This window comes from Antechinus flavipes, chromosome 6 (assembly GCF_016432865.1).
Source record: "Antechinus flavipes isolate AdamAnt ecotype Samford, QLD, Australia chromosome 6, AdamAnt_v2, whole genome shotgun sequence".
NCBI lineage: Eukaryota > Metazoa > Chordata > Mammalia > Dasyuromorphia > Dasyuridae > Antechinus > Antechinus flavipes.
In genome coordinates, this window is record NC_067403.1 from 195,711,889 (window position 1) to 195,727,097 (window position 15,209).

The following is a 15,209-nucleotide window of genomic DNA, read 5'->3' on the forward strand; positions in this document are numbered from 1 at the left end:
GTCTATAAAAGGAATGTTGATTGAAAAGTTCCCAGGGGACCAGGGGAGTCTGATGACAGCAAAATATTCAAGGGATCATTGGTCTTGGTTGGAGTTGGCTAGAGAAAAGTATGAGAGGAATTGGAATGGGAGTAAGGGCTGGGGAGAAGCCAATACGTGCAGGATATTTGCACTGCAGGGGCTGTAACTGGAGCATCAGAACTGAGGCACTAATATCATCAAAAATATACTGGTATAGTAAGCACCCTCAAGTAAAACTAAATGAGAACTTTTAAAATTAATCCTCCCCTAGAGAACTAGATAGAATTTAGAGCCCTGATATTTTGGTGTGTGTGAGGACACTTGATTAGAAGCCAGGTATCTCAGGTATGGCATCCTTGGCTGAGGGAGCAAGGACTCCAGGCCAGCAGTTCTTAAAACTTTCTGGTTGCAGTACCTAATTTTTTTTTTTAAGTACATACTTTTCTTTCTAAAATGATTAAGGACCTCAAAGAACTTTTTTTATATGTGTGGTAGAATCAACTTGAACCAGCTAATGAGAACACATCGTTAAATTGTGAATTTGAGCCTTTATATCTCTGAAATATGCAAAAAAAAAACAAAAACAGAACCTACACTTGAAGGCTTGATTTATTGTTTCTTTGATTATCTAAAGCAAGTGTCAAATGCATTGGCTAAAACGGATTAAAATTCAATTAGGAAAAGATAAAGAAAAATGTAGCAATATTATGTGAATTTGTGTTTTTTTTTCTAAGTCAATATGCAGCTCACAGTGATTCTTATATAAGATCTGGGACACTTGTTGCTATTTAAGCATGACACCATTGGATAAGAGAACCTAGGACTCTCAGAGGACCTAGACTTGATCCTTGATTTTATTGCTTATTTCTTGTGTGATTCAGGGCAAATATGGGCTTCTCTCATCTGTCTCTTTCCTTATGATGTTCCCTCCAATTGAATGCCATCAAGGTATCTGCTCCATCCAGCTCTGCTTGAAAAAAATTCTGATCCCATCCATCCCTGGTCTAGACCCTGCTTCATGGAGATTCCATATAATATATAATGTTAATAGTACCATCCTCATCTTACAGAGACTTTCTGAGATTCATAGTGTTGAAGTGATTTGCCCTTAGCTACCTAACCAGTGTCAGAACTGGTCTGCAACCTAAATAATTTCCAATTCCAGATTTAGGAGTCTTTCTGCCACATGCCACTTTTACTTTGCATAACGACTTTAAAATGGTAAAGCCACAGAATCAAAATGGAGAAGCAGAATAGCAGGGCGATAAAAACATTGGGTTTGGAATCAGAAGACCTGTTATATTAAATCCTGGCTCTGTGACTTGATTACCTATGTGATTCTGGGCAAATTATTTTCCCTCCCTGGAGATGTTTTGAACTTTGTGTAAGGAAGAAGAAGGTTGATCTAGATATCTCTAAAGTCCCTTCCAGCTTTAAATCCTATGATGCTGAAAAGAGAAAAATATGACATGTCTAATGGTTACCCTCTAATATACCTTTCAGTCAATGAAGATCAAAATACAATCAGCTTCTTTTCTGAGATATCTGAAAGAATGGAGAAGGGCCAAGGGCCATCTCCACTGAGTTGCCTCTAGGAAGAGAAGGCAGTCTCTTGGGAAGCTTCTCTCTGTTTATGTGAAACACATCCTTGCACCCAGATTTCATCACATTCATGACTGACTTTTTTAAAGAAAGGGTGGGGTTAGGTAGATAGGGAGGTAGTAGGGGGGACTTGGGGAGAAGCATAAGGGATTTGGAAGCAGATTACAAATAAATAGCAGAACAAAAGGAAGAAAACACAGAAGGGAAGTTCTGGAAGTAAGGAAGCCCAAGAAAAAAGGGGTGTGTATGAAGGTTGCTACAAAGGAGTGGGTAAGAGAAGAACAGAAAGGAAAGGAGGCAAAATGGAGGGAGGAAGGAAAGAGTCTAGGGGAATATGGGGAAACAGGTAAGAGGAGATAAATCTGAAGGGGTAAGAGAAAAGGGGAAGTGGAAGAAGAGGTCAACTGATAAAGAAAAATGGGGAGGGTAAATCAAGAATGAAGGGGAAAAAGGGGAAAGAATTGGGGGGAGTAGAAGAGGAGAGGAAAAGGAAACCGGGTTGAGGAGATTATTATTTTGGCTGGCCTGGTACCCTTTCTAACAGCCAGTGGGAGTGGGGTTGAAGTTGCAGATTTTTTTCTGTGGGATGTTCCTATATTATGTGTGTTTTTGCATGCATGCATGCATACGTACAATGCATAGTTCCCTGGGTATTGTTTGCCAGTGTAACACAAATATGTAGGTATACATGCTTTATATTCTTGTGTATATTTCATTGTTTATATTGTATGCCATGTGAGTGTACACGTTTATATGTATATTTCCTGTTTACACTATATTTTTACATTACACACCATGTGTGAGTGTACATTTCTTATTCTTATGTGCACATTGCACTATATTTCAGAATATATACATATAAAGCATAAGCGCCTATGTGGCCAAGTGGAGAGTGTACGGGTCCTAGAGAAAGATCTGAGTTTGCATCCCAGCTCAGGCACTTTCATGTGTTCTTGGGCAGACCACTTGGCATCGGCCTGTTTCCCCATGTACAAAAATGGGAATAATCCTAGCACTTACCCTCCTAAGGTTATCACGAGCATCAAATGAGATATTTGTAAAGCAGTTGCAAACCTTTAAGAGTTTTATAAATACTACGTTTATTATGTGCTCCCACATTCGTGGATTTGTGTTTGGATATGACAGTGACAGGGAATAGCAGAGACCTAAAGTCAACAAGACCTGGGTCCCAATTCTTCCACCCGCACCCCCGGTAGTGTGACCCTCCAGGTTCCTTTCTGGGTCACCTTCGGGACCCACAGTGGCAGGGTCGCTGCAGTGTGATCTACGCTGTTGGAGGAGGTTTCCTCATTGGGAACTCCCAATGCGCGTGAAATCCAAGATCTGGTTCTCCCGCACACGTGCATGTGCCTGGCTACCCGGGAAACCGCCTAAGTCCGCGCGGGTGCGCCTGGGGGGCCGCTCCCCTAGCTGACATCCGTTAACCCCCAGGGGCTGCACGGCCTCTAGAACCGTTATTAGATCAACGGCAGGAAATCAAACACCGGCCGGTTCTGCGCTCTCGCGGGGCCTCCCTCGGCCGCTACTCTCCCGAGGATTCAAGGCCGCCCAGCCCCCTCCCCCGGCCCCGCACCAATTCCCTCGGGACAAATTTCCCTACGGACAGCGCAGGCAAATCGGCGTCTTCTCAAAGACGCCCAATGGGAACACGGGAACCGCCATCTTTCGTTACGGACAAAGCTCCGCCCAACGGCTATAAGGGAGACGCCATGTCCTGTTACGGAACGGTGCCTCGCCCCTAGCCATCCCTCCCATCAGCAGCTGCGGCCCTCAAAGCTCTGACCCAATAGGATTCAGGTGCGGTCGTAAACCGTGACGTCACGCCGGTTTCGCCCTCGCTCAACTTGCCTGCCTTCGGGCGGGCGCCGCCATGTTGCGGGGTCCTCGCTCCGGGCGTGTAGGTGTCTCCATAAGATGCCGGCTGAGCGCTTCCCCCCTCTTTTCTCCCCCAAGATGGCGTCCATGCGGGAGAGCGACACCGGCCTGTGGCTGCACAATAAGTTGGGGGCGACGGACGAACTGTGGGCGCCACCGAGCATCGCGTCGCTGCTCACGGCCACGGTCATCGACAACATCCGCCTCTGCTTCCACAACCTCTCGTCTGCCGTGAAACTGAAGCTACTGCTCGGGACCCTGCATCTCCCTCGGCGCGCCGTAGATGAGGTCAGGGCAGCGGCAGTGGTCGGGGGCGGGGGGCGGGGGGCCGAGAGCCGAGGGTCTGGGGCCGGACGGGCGGGGCAGACTGGGTTTCCTCCGGCCGCGGCGGCGGCGCTTCTCCGCGCCCCCCCTTCTCATCTCCCGCGCACAGCGGGAGGTCCCCCTCCTCCCTTTCCCCTTTCCCCCTCCTCCCTCCCCCCTTTCATCTTCCTTCTCCCCCCACCCCCACCCCGCGCTTGGCTGGGCTCCCCCTCCCCTGGCAGCACCCCTCTCTCCCCTGCGCTCGGGGTCCGGAGTTTGCCCAGTCTCCTACATTTTACAGGTGGGGAAACCGAGGCCCAAAGCGAAAAAAGTGAGGCTCCCAAGGTCACGAAGCTGGTGCCGGTGACCGAGGGAGAAGAATTCGAACTCGGGTGGTTTGAATCCGTGGTTAGCGAGCTGGGGGAGGGCTGGGACTGCTTGTGCCTTTGTGTCCCCAGCGCTTTAGCGCAGTGTTGGCAAGTCGTGGGAGTTCAGTAAATGCGGGTTCACTCCCTCTTCTTGCTGGGCCAGTGAGTGAGTCACCCGGTGTTGACTGAACTCCCACGACGTGCCGGGCACTTAGCCGATGCTAGACGGGTGCACCTGGGATGCATTTTAGAAAGGCTTCCGGAGAAGAATCCCTCCCTCCTTCAAACCCCCAAGTACGGTTGAGTTCCGTTTTTTGTATTAAAAGAGTGCCTACTCTGTGCACCCCCCTGCCCAGAATGAAAATTGTCCCTGTCCTTGAGGGGGCGGGGAGGAGGGGGCAATCCGTACTCTGAGAAAGAGACAAAGTTGGTACAAATTAAAACAAACTAATCTCGCTGTGGGCGTGTTGGCAGTTGGGGACTGGATTGTCAGTTGACTTTAGCCTTGACTAACAATCCCAAGAATACACTGGCCTCTTTGTCCACCTTTTTTTCCCTAACAGCAATTACTCCCCTTCTCCTCCTCTCTCCTATCACTTGAATTTTTTTTAGAGAGCGGACACCTTTCCGTCAGCCCCCATTGTTGGTGGTCATATTTTCTCCAGCTTCTCCTCAGTCCCATTTCTACTTATGCCGCATATATCCCATCTTAGCCCTTTTCCACTAGATAGCCGTCCCACACTAAAATGAAGCTACCTTACAAGTAGCCCTGGATCTTCTATCAGCTTAAGCAGGCTTTCTATAGCTCCACTCCTGGGTGGGGCTGGGGTTTGTGGGGTTTAGAAAGTTAACTTTGTGAAGCTGGCATACTTGTGAACTCCAGTGAGTAAAGGTGTGAACACAAGCCTTGTATTAATTAGTTCTACTTAGTACCTTGTTTCAGGTTCTGCCCAAAACATCTTCTTGTAAGATTAGATCAACTCTAATTAGTTAGCAGTTTGTAAAGATTCCAACAGAAACTTTGTGAAGCCCTGTCTGCAAAAAGTGGTGACTTGGGTGAAGAAGTTAGGGGATAAAATTACTGACAGCTGTGTCGCCAAGGCACTACGAGCAGGTTACCTGGACAAGACATGTTCATTTAAAGAGAGCTATATTGCCCATTGAATCCTCTATGTGACTGTTTCCCTTCTACTTCGATGTCCTCCTTTGTGGCCTGTTCTCTGTAGCCTTAATTTGAGCTCTTTCCTGAATCCTTTTGTGATCACTCTGCCTGCCACCCGAATTCCTGGACCTGACCGTACTGGTTTACCTTTCTCTATTTCCAAACCTCCAGTTATCGCCCCTTCTGTCGGCTTCTCCCTCCACCTCTCCCAATCTCCTCCTTTTCAGCATACATCTGGCAACAGTTTTGGACTAGTTGCAAGCTGCTGAGAACCTGGATGACTTTAAAACTTAGTTACCATTGGTTTCTATTCAAAACTTTCCTGTTGTTTGTCTAGTTCTTTTATGGACTGAAGCATAACTGCATTGTTCTCACCCATCAGTTGTCCAAAAGTTAGCAGTGTTAATGACTTAAACAGAAGGGAAGTTGGGACTTACTGACTCTTTTGTGGTAGGAAAACTGGAATCAGACTGAAGTCTAGGAGTGTTGTACATTAAAGTGAAAAACCTTTTGTTGGCTGTCTTAATGTAGAAAATATTTTTAGTATTTAAAATGCCAGGTTTTCACCTGTTAGCCAGAGAAATTAGATTATGATCATTTCAACAGTCCTTTATTAAATACTCCTACACACACTGAATTTTCTTACTCTTGGACTATAGTGTTTAATAAGAAATAGAAGAGGAACTTGAAATACTTGTGAACTTGGCATGCCCAGGGACAGCTGCTACATTTGATTGAGCTACAGGAAAATTCTTCATGGTCTCCGGGCACATATATGGTTCCTTGGGAGATTTTAGAAATGCTGAAAAGACAATTGGCTTCTAATCAACTGGACTGTGGGTGGAGTCATGTTCTTGTCCTAGAGTAGACTCGACTCTAGTAGTGGAGGAAGGACTTTGTGGTTTTGAGTTGATACTTAGACAATGAAGATGTGGCAGTAGAGGGGTGGACTTGGAAGTTATTATTAGGAAGTTTTGGGTTCATAGCTCACCTTGGACACTTCATAGCTGTAAGCCTGGACAAATCACTGAACCTCTTTGTATGATTTACACGCTAGGTAGAGGAAGATCCCTATGCTTTAAGGATTCAGTGATTCTTGTTTATTTTCCTCTCAAAAAATTTTTCCCCAAAAATTTCAAAAGATGACAATAGTGTGGTGAGACTGTAAATGAGCAATGGTACAATGTTTGGTAGTATATAGATTATCTGTGAAATCTAAGATGACAGAGAAGAAAATGTGGGAAGTGTTTGTCGCTCACTGAAGCAGGTGTTGCCATTTTGTTAGCATCTTGCATGTAGTAGGCACTTAATGTTTGTTGAATTAAATCTTGTCACCTCTTTGCAGTCTGGTGAAGCCTAGCATCCCCTTTTGATAACTGTTTTCAAATGCCTAAAATAAAATGCATAAAATTACAAAGGAAATCAGTTTCTGAAATACTGCTATCAAAAAGTTGTTTTTTTTTTTAAGTTCATGAATGCCAGATTAAGAATCCTTTTCAAAAAAATGTGTTACCCAGTAAATTAATGCTATAGATTTTGTAACGTTGATCCCAAAAGACTTCCTTTTTTTTCCTCCTTAATACCTTTAAGTATCACTTAGTTTTTCAGCTAAAATAGATCTTGAAGGTCTGTTAATCTAGGGAGAAATCAATTTAATAAAGTCATAAGAAGGGAAACAAGTAAGCCTTTGTTTGGGAGTACTGATGGAGATTTTTTCAGAGGATTGAATTGGGGTGAGAATAGGTTCCAAAATAGCCTGAGTCAATCAAATAATTTTTGATATATTCAGATTTAATACTCATGCTCAGTGATACATGAAGAGGTTAGGAAGTGTACTTTTCTGAGAAATGTTCCAATTTCAAATGGATGTTAATGAATAAGTCCACATATTTTATTGGACGGTGTACTCCAAGTTCTAAAAGTTCCATTTCTAGTAAACTCAGCAAGATAACCTGATCAACTCTGAAAGCCTAAAGTGCATTTAATACACTTATTGTGTTTTACCAGGCATTGTTATTTAATCCAAATTCTTCATTTTGGAACTGAGACCAGATAGCCCAACCTTAATATGGCAGGATTCATGTAATCACAAAAATGCATTAAATTCCTCTGTTTTCACCACAAAGGAAAATAGTCCTGATGAGGAGGAAATTTGTATTTCATGTTACTGATTGTAGTATAAAATAAAAATTATTTTATCCTGACATCGAGTACTCCCTAATTTGCCTATAACCTATCTGTCCAGGCTTATTTCATATTACTTGTACTTTATTGGCCTCATTTTCCTAAAGAATTTTTTTATTCTCCATTCCCCACCTGTAGTTTCTGTGCATTTGCATAAGCATACTCCTTCCCTTAAAATCCATTTCTTATCTTTCCCTTTAAAAATTTTTCTTCCTAATTGGTATTCTACTTATTAGCATGCTCTTTCTCAGACAACTAACTTCTCTACTTATCTTCCCCTCTCCCCAATTTTTAGTTAAGGTTTTAGTTCCAAATTCTATTCCTTGGTCTCTTCCCTCCCTTCTCCCTGAGATGGTAAGCAATCAGATAGATATAGGTTGTACATGTACAATTATATGTAACATTTCCATATTAGCCATTTTATACAAGAAGACTCGAATAAAAGAAAAAAGTGGAAATGAAAAAGTAGCATGCTTCAAGTCTGCATTCAAACAATATCAGTTCTTTCTCTGGAGGTGGATAGAAAGCTCCATCATTAGTCCTTTGGGATTTTTAAAAATCATTGTACTATTGAGAATGGCTAAGTCATTCACAGTTCTTTATTAAACAATATTGCTATTACTATGTATGACATTCTCCTGATTTTATTCACTTCTCTATAGATCAGTTCATCAGGCTTTTCTGAGATCATCCTGCTTGTCATTTCTTGTGACACAATAATATTCTGTTATAATTGTGTCACAGCTTGTTTAGCCCTTTCCCATTTGAGAGATTTTTTTTAGATTTCCAATTCTTAGCCACCACAAAAGGAACTGCTATAAATATTTTTATTCAAATAAGTCCTTTCCCCTTTTTTGGTTATCTTTGGGATACAGACCTAGCTATGGTTTTGCTGGATCCAAAGGTGGGCACAGTTTTATGGCATTTGGTTATAGTTCCAAATTGTTCTCCAGAATGGTTAGATTACAACTCCACCAGTATTGCATTAGTGTATCAGTTTTCCCAAATCCTCTCCAAAGTCCAACATTTTTTATAAATTTGATTTTTTTTTTTTTTGGAAAACTGCCTGTTCGTATCCTTTTGACCATTTATCAATTGGGGAATGACTTGTATTTTTTATCAGTTTGACTCAGTTCTCTATGTATTTGACTTTATTATTCTTTTATTATTATTATTATTTGTGTGTGTGTGTGATGTATTTGGGGTTAAATGACTTGCCCCGGATCATTTGGACTAGTAAGTGTTAAGTGTCTTGAGGCCAGATTTGAATTAGGACCCTTTTGAGTCCAGGGCCAGTGCTCTTACACTGTGCCATATAGCAGCTCCTCTCTTTGTATTTGAGAAATGAGATCTTGATCATAACTTGTTGCAAATTTTTCCCCCTGGTTTTCTGCCTTCCTTATAATTTTGTTTGCGTTGCTTTTTGCAAAACTTTAAATTTTTACATAATCAAAATGATCTAATTTAAAATTTTCAAATGCTCTATATATCATCTTTGATCTTTAATTCCTTTGTTATCGACAAATCTGACAGACTAATCCATACTCTCTTTATTTGATTATGGTGTAACTCTTTATGTATAAATCATGTACTCATTTTGACCTGATTTACAGTGGAAAATATTGGTCTATACCTAATTTCTGCCATAGTGTTTTCCAGTTTTTCCAGAAGTTTTTATCAAATAATGAATTTTTGTTCCAAAACCCTAGATCTTTGGGTTTAATCGTATGTTATATTTCCGTGGTCATTTACATTAGTATTTTGTACCTGATCTGTCCATTGATCCACTACTCTATTTCTTAACCAGTATCAGATTGTTTTGATAATTACTATTTTATAGTACAGTTTGAGATCTGGTAGGGCTAGACTATCTTCTTTTGCATTATTTTTTCATTGATTCTCTTGATATTCTTGAGCTTTTGTTTTTCCAGATGAATTTTGTTTTTTCTAGCTCTATAAAATATCTTTTTGGTAATTTGATTGCTAAGGCACTGAAAAAATAATTAATTTAGGTTGGGATTGTCATTTTTATAATATTAGCTTGGCCTACCCATGAGCAATTAATATTTTTCCATATGTTTACATCTGATTTTATTTATGTGAAATGTATTTTGTACTTTTGTTAATATAGTTGCTTTGATTTGTCTTGGCGTAGTCTCCCAAATATTTTATATTTTTTACATTTATTTTAAGTGAAATTTCCCTTTCTATCTCTTGCTGCTGGATCTTGTTGACAATATAGAAATCCTAATGATTTGTGTGAGTTTATTTTGTATCTTGCAACTTTGCCAAAATTATTAATAATTTCAAGGAATTTTTTAGTTGATTTTCTAGGATTTTCCCAGCATACCATCATATTTGTGAAGAATGATAATTGTTTCCTCATTGCTTATTCTAATTCCTTTAACTTCTTTTCCTTTTATTGCCATATTCCTTTCTATTCCCATTCTGTTTTCTCCAGAGATCCAGAGACCATACCTAAATTTTTCAGAATTTTATTTACTTTCTTAACTTCTTTCTGAGAGGGGAAAACTGAGGTCCTCTAGTTTTAGTATCTATTTCCTCCTGTAATTTGTTTAACATGTTCAAAAATTTAGATGTTATCCCATTTGATGCATGTATGTTCAGTGTTATGGCTTCATTGTTTATGATATAATTCAGCAAGATAGTTTCTTTATTTCTTCTAATTAGAAGTATTTTTGTTTTTGCTCTGTCTGAGAGCATGATTTCTACCCCCTGTTCTTTGTTTCTGCTGAAGCACAAAAGATTCTGCTTCAGCCCTCTACCTTTACCCTGTGTTTGTGTTATGTGTGTGCTTCAAATGTATGTCTTGTAAAAACATTTTGTATATTATGGTGTTTTTTAAATCCATTCTGTGTCTGCTTCATTTTATGGGTGAGTTCATCTCATTCACGTTTGTAGAGTATTCCCTCCTGTTATTTTTCACTTATTTATCCTCTTCTCTCTCATATCCTACCTTTATACTCCTCACAAGTGTTTTACTTCTGATCACCAATTTCTTTAATATATCCTCCCTTTTATCAGTTCTTTTTTTGTTATCCTTATTCCTTTTTATTTGCTTATAGGATAAGATACATTTCTATATCTGAGTGTTATTCCCTCTTTGATTCAATTTTGATGAGAGAAAGATTTAAGCTTTACCTATCCTCACCCTACATCTTCTCCTCCATTTAGCTTTTGTCATGCCTCTCTTATTTGGAATAATTTATCCCATTCGATCTCCCCTTCCTTTTTTCCAGTGCAATTTTCTTTCTCACTACTTTATTTTGTTGTTTTGAAGTATCCCTCAAAAGTTGATGTCTCCTTATATCTACCTTATATAATTATTCTTATAGCAATAAAGCTGTTAAGAAGTACAAATGTTGAATTGCCATGTAGAAATATAAACAACTTAACCTTATTAAATTTCTTATGTTTTCTCTCTTTTTTTAAAAAATCTTTTTGTTTCCTTTGAGTCTTGTATTTGAAGGTTAGATTTTTTTATTCAACTCTGGTCTTTTAATTAGAAATGCTTGAAAGTCCTTTATTTTATTACCTGTTCACCATCTCCCTTTCCCCCTGAAAGATTATATTCAATTTTGCAGGGTGTAGGTGATTCTAGGTTCTAATCCTAATTGTTTTGCCTTTTGGTATATCATATTCCAAGTCTTTTTGTTCTCTAATGTGGAAGCAGTCAAATCCTATGTAATCCTGACTGTAGCTCTATGATATTTAAATATTTCTTTTTGGCAGCTTGCAATACTTTCTCCTTGCTCTGTGAGTCCTAGATTTGTCTGTGATGTTCCTGTGTGTTGTTGTTTTTTTTTTGTTTGTTTGTTTGTTTGTTTTTTTAGGGATCTCTTTCAATCAGTGATCACTGAATTCTTTGAATTTCTGTTTTGCCCTCTGGTGCTAATATGTCAGGGCAGTGTCCTTTGATAATTTCTTAAAAGATGTCCAAGTTATTGTTGGTGGTGTGGGTGTTTTTTGGTTTTGGTCATGGCTTTCAGATAGTCCAGGAATTCTTATATTATCTTAGATCTATTTTCTAGATCATTTGTTTTCCCAAAGAGAAATTTCACATTTTCTTCTATTTGTTTCTTTTTTGATTTTTTTTTTTTTTTTTTTTGGTTTCTCAATGTCTGATAGAATCATTAGATTCCACTTACTCAATTCCGATTTTTTAAGGAATTATTTCCTTTAATGATCTTTTACATTTCTTTTTCCATTTGACGAATTCTATTTTTTAGGGAGTTATTTTCCTCAGTAAATTTTTGTATATCTTTTCCCATGCTATTGACTCATTTTTCATGATTCTCTTGTATTACTCTTATTTCTTTTCCCATTTTTTCTTCCACTTCTCCAGTTTGCTTTTTAAACTCCTTTTAAAGCCCTTTTGAATGTGAGACCAAATCATCTATTTCTGAGGCTTTCCATGTAGCAATTTTGACACTATTGTCAGAGGTGGAGCCCTGCTGCTGATTTGCTGTGGAAATTAGGTTGCATTGCGCAGACTGCTCACTTCCCTTCTTCTAGATCAATCTATGAAGTGTTTTTTTAAGTTGTTTGAAGGGGAATTTGACAGGGCTTCAGAGGATTCCTTTCTTACTCTGCCATTTTGGTACCGGAAGTTCGTGCTTATTTTCTAAAGATCTGAGTTAGTAAATTCTCCATGTATCCAAATTGGCGTTTCCAGACAACTTAAGCTAAGCCTTGAAGGAAGAATAGTATTCTAAAAGGCAGAGATATACAAAGTAAAAGAACTCTAATTTAAATTTTCAAAAAGAAAAAAAAATTGTTAAACTTGGTAGAAATATATGGTAAATCCAATATATGCATACATATTTATACAGTTATCTTGCTACACAAGAAAAATCAAACAGGAAAAAAATGAGAAAAAATAAAATGCAAGCAAACAACAACAACAAGAGCAAAAAAAAATGCTGTGTTGTGAACCACACTCAGTTCCCGCAGTCCTCTCTCTGAGTATAGATGGCTCTCTTCATCACAAGATCATTGGAACTGGCTTGAATCATCTCCTTGTTGAAGAGAGCCATGTCCATCAGAATTGATCATTGTATAATCTTATTGTTGTCGTGTACAATGATCTCCTTGGTTCTTCTGCTCAATTCACTCAGCATCAGTTCATGTAATTCTCCCCAGGCCTTTCTGAAATTATCCTGCTGATCATTTCTTACAGAACAATAATATTCATATAACATAACTTATCCAGCCATTTTCCAACTGATGGGCACATCCTCTCAGTTTCCAATTTTTTGCTACTAGAAAAAGGACTGCCACAAACAAAAAATAAATTTTTAATCAACAAAAAAATCTACCTTTTCACTTTCCCACCTCCCCATCCTTCCTGAGAGCAAAAGAAAAACAAAATCCATTACAAATATGTATAGTTATTGAAAATAAATTTCTATAATGGCCATGTCCTTGGATCAGAAGGAGGATTTGAATCCAGGTCTTTTTGTTTCTGATGTCTAGCCACTGCACTTCGGAGTTTCTTGATTAATTTCTTGTCATTTACATCATTCCTTAAAAGAGTCTTCAGAGCCTTCCCATCATCTTTTCAGTATCTGTCTCTTCCAGTCATCCTCTACACCTGGAACCCTTATGATATTCTAAGTCCAAAGTTCTCCTCTTCAACCCTGACTCTGAATTCTTCTAAAATTTCCCTTTCTCTAAAATGTCTCCTTGGTCAAAAGCTTCCCTTCCCAGCAAGCAACCTAATTGTGGTAGTAATAGCTTCACCAGCATTGTATTTAAGTGTGTCCTATAGCTTCTGGTTTTTGTCAAAAGTTTGGTAACTAGATAACCAGGGTTCTTCAGGTCCCTTCTGATATACTCTGACTTAGTGGTATGGGTAAGTCACTTAACCTCTCAGTGTCTTGGAACTGGGAAAGGAAACTTCTTATAAAAGTAGGGTTTTACGAACTGACTTGAAGGAAGCTGGAGGAACTAGGCAGGAGGGAGGAGTATTGTAGGCAAAAGGAACAGCTAGTAAAAATGTACAGGTTAGGAAATAAATTTTTTGAGGATGTAAGGTTAACCTAGGTTTGGAATTCACATTCAACAAGCACAAACTTAAGGGGGGAGCAAGCAAGTATAAGTTTATTACTGCTCAGAGTCTTGATTCAAACAAGACATAAGGGAAGAGGAAACTTACAAAAGTGATACACAATCAACAAACACATTGATCACTATAACAATAAAGACAAACATACAAACAACATCATCACTCTGAGAAAGTACTAAGACCTAAGGTTCTTGGCTGGAAAATCCCTAGTCACAGCTGTTCAGAGTCTTAGATAGGGTTCAGGGTTTGAGTGGGAGGGTCCCAGGCAAGATGTCTGTACCATCCTCACTGTTTGGCTGAGATTTTCGCTAAGGGATTTTTATTGGCTGAGAACAAAGAACTACACTAAGTATTCTCATTTGATATGTGACTCTTGAGATGAAGCAGCCTTCTGGATGCAGGGTGCTCCATCTCAAAGAACCCACAAAGAAGAATATTTGTCCATTTCTCTAGGAAGACTATTTTTATTCAGGGAACTGACCAGGTCAGCAATAAAGGAAACTTATTGATCAATGCCGAGGGAAGGTAGCCTGCCTGTATTTCCTGGCATTTCCTCAAACAACTTCGGGCATGTCTTCATGTTCTCAGCAAAAAGTTACACAAAGGATGTGGCTGAGACTCAAGTAGGATTTTTTATTGAGAAACAGCAAGATCATTATCCCTGGAGAGAGGACATATAAGAAAATTGGCATGTAAGAAGGGACCTCATTATGAAGAGCCTTAAAAAATCAAACAGGTTTTATATTTGATCTTAGAGACAAAGGGGAGCCATTGGAACTCATTGAGTGTGAAGAGCTGAGTCGGTGATGGGACTACAGTAGGGAAAAGAGCTGAGGCAGGGAGACCCGACAGCAGTCTGCTGAACTACTGCAGGGATGAGTATCATGAGCACCTGTATAAAGGTAGTGAGAAGGGGCTGTAATGGAGAAATTGATAGGAATTTGAGGATGAGAAAAAGGGCAGGGAATTGAGTGTGACACCAAAGTCATGAGCCTGGGTGATTACAAGGATGATGATAGGACTGGTGGGAAGAGGGGAAGGTTTGGGGAGAAAAATGAGTTTCATTTTGGACATGTTGGGTTACTGTACTTCTGGTTTAAGATATCTAATAGGCAATTGGAAATTTGAGACCAGGAGTTAGCAGAGAGGTTAAAGCTGGATAAATAGGTCTGAGATGATAATTGAATCCATGGGAGCTGATGAGATCACTGAATGAAACAGTACAGAAGGCAGCCCAGGTGATAGAGCTCTGGGTGGAGTGTCAGGAAAGCCAGAGTTCAAATGTGGCCCCAGATACTAGTTATGGACCCTGCACCAGCATCTTAACCCTGTTTGCCTTAGTTTTTTCATCTGTCAGATAAGCCAGAGAAGGAAATGGCCAATCACTGCAGTATCTCAGCCCAGAAAATGCCAGATGGGGTCTCGAAGAGTTGGACAACAGTGAAAAAGCCTGAACAACAACAGCAATCATTAAAGGGGAGATTTCTGGCTCATTAGCAGTAGTTTGTCCAGGGCTTGACAGCCTATATGAACTGGGAATAGGCATTTCTATGATGCCTATCATGTGCCCCATTGGACTTTTTCA

General features: G+C 39.8%; 1 protein-coding gene across 1 annotated transcript in view; it reads left to right on the forward strand.

The window, feature by feature from the left end:
• The first annotated feature begins 2,725 nt into the window (after positions 1 to 2,725).
• NELFA (negative elongation factor complex member A) overlaps positions 2,726 to 15,209 on the forward strand; it is a 37,004-nt gene continuing 24,520 nt past the window's right edge. Inside the window, exon 1 of the mRNA XM_051963893.1 lies at positions 2,726 to 3,807. Coding sequence (XP_051819853.1) covers positions 3,559 to 3,807 — 249 coding nt within the window. The 5' untranslated portion in view covers positions 2,726 to 3,558. The remainder of the gene's footprint in view (positions 3,808 to 15,209) is intronic.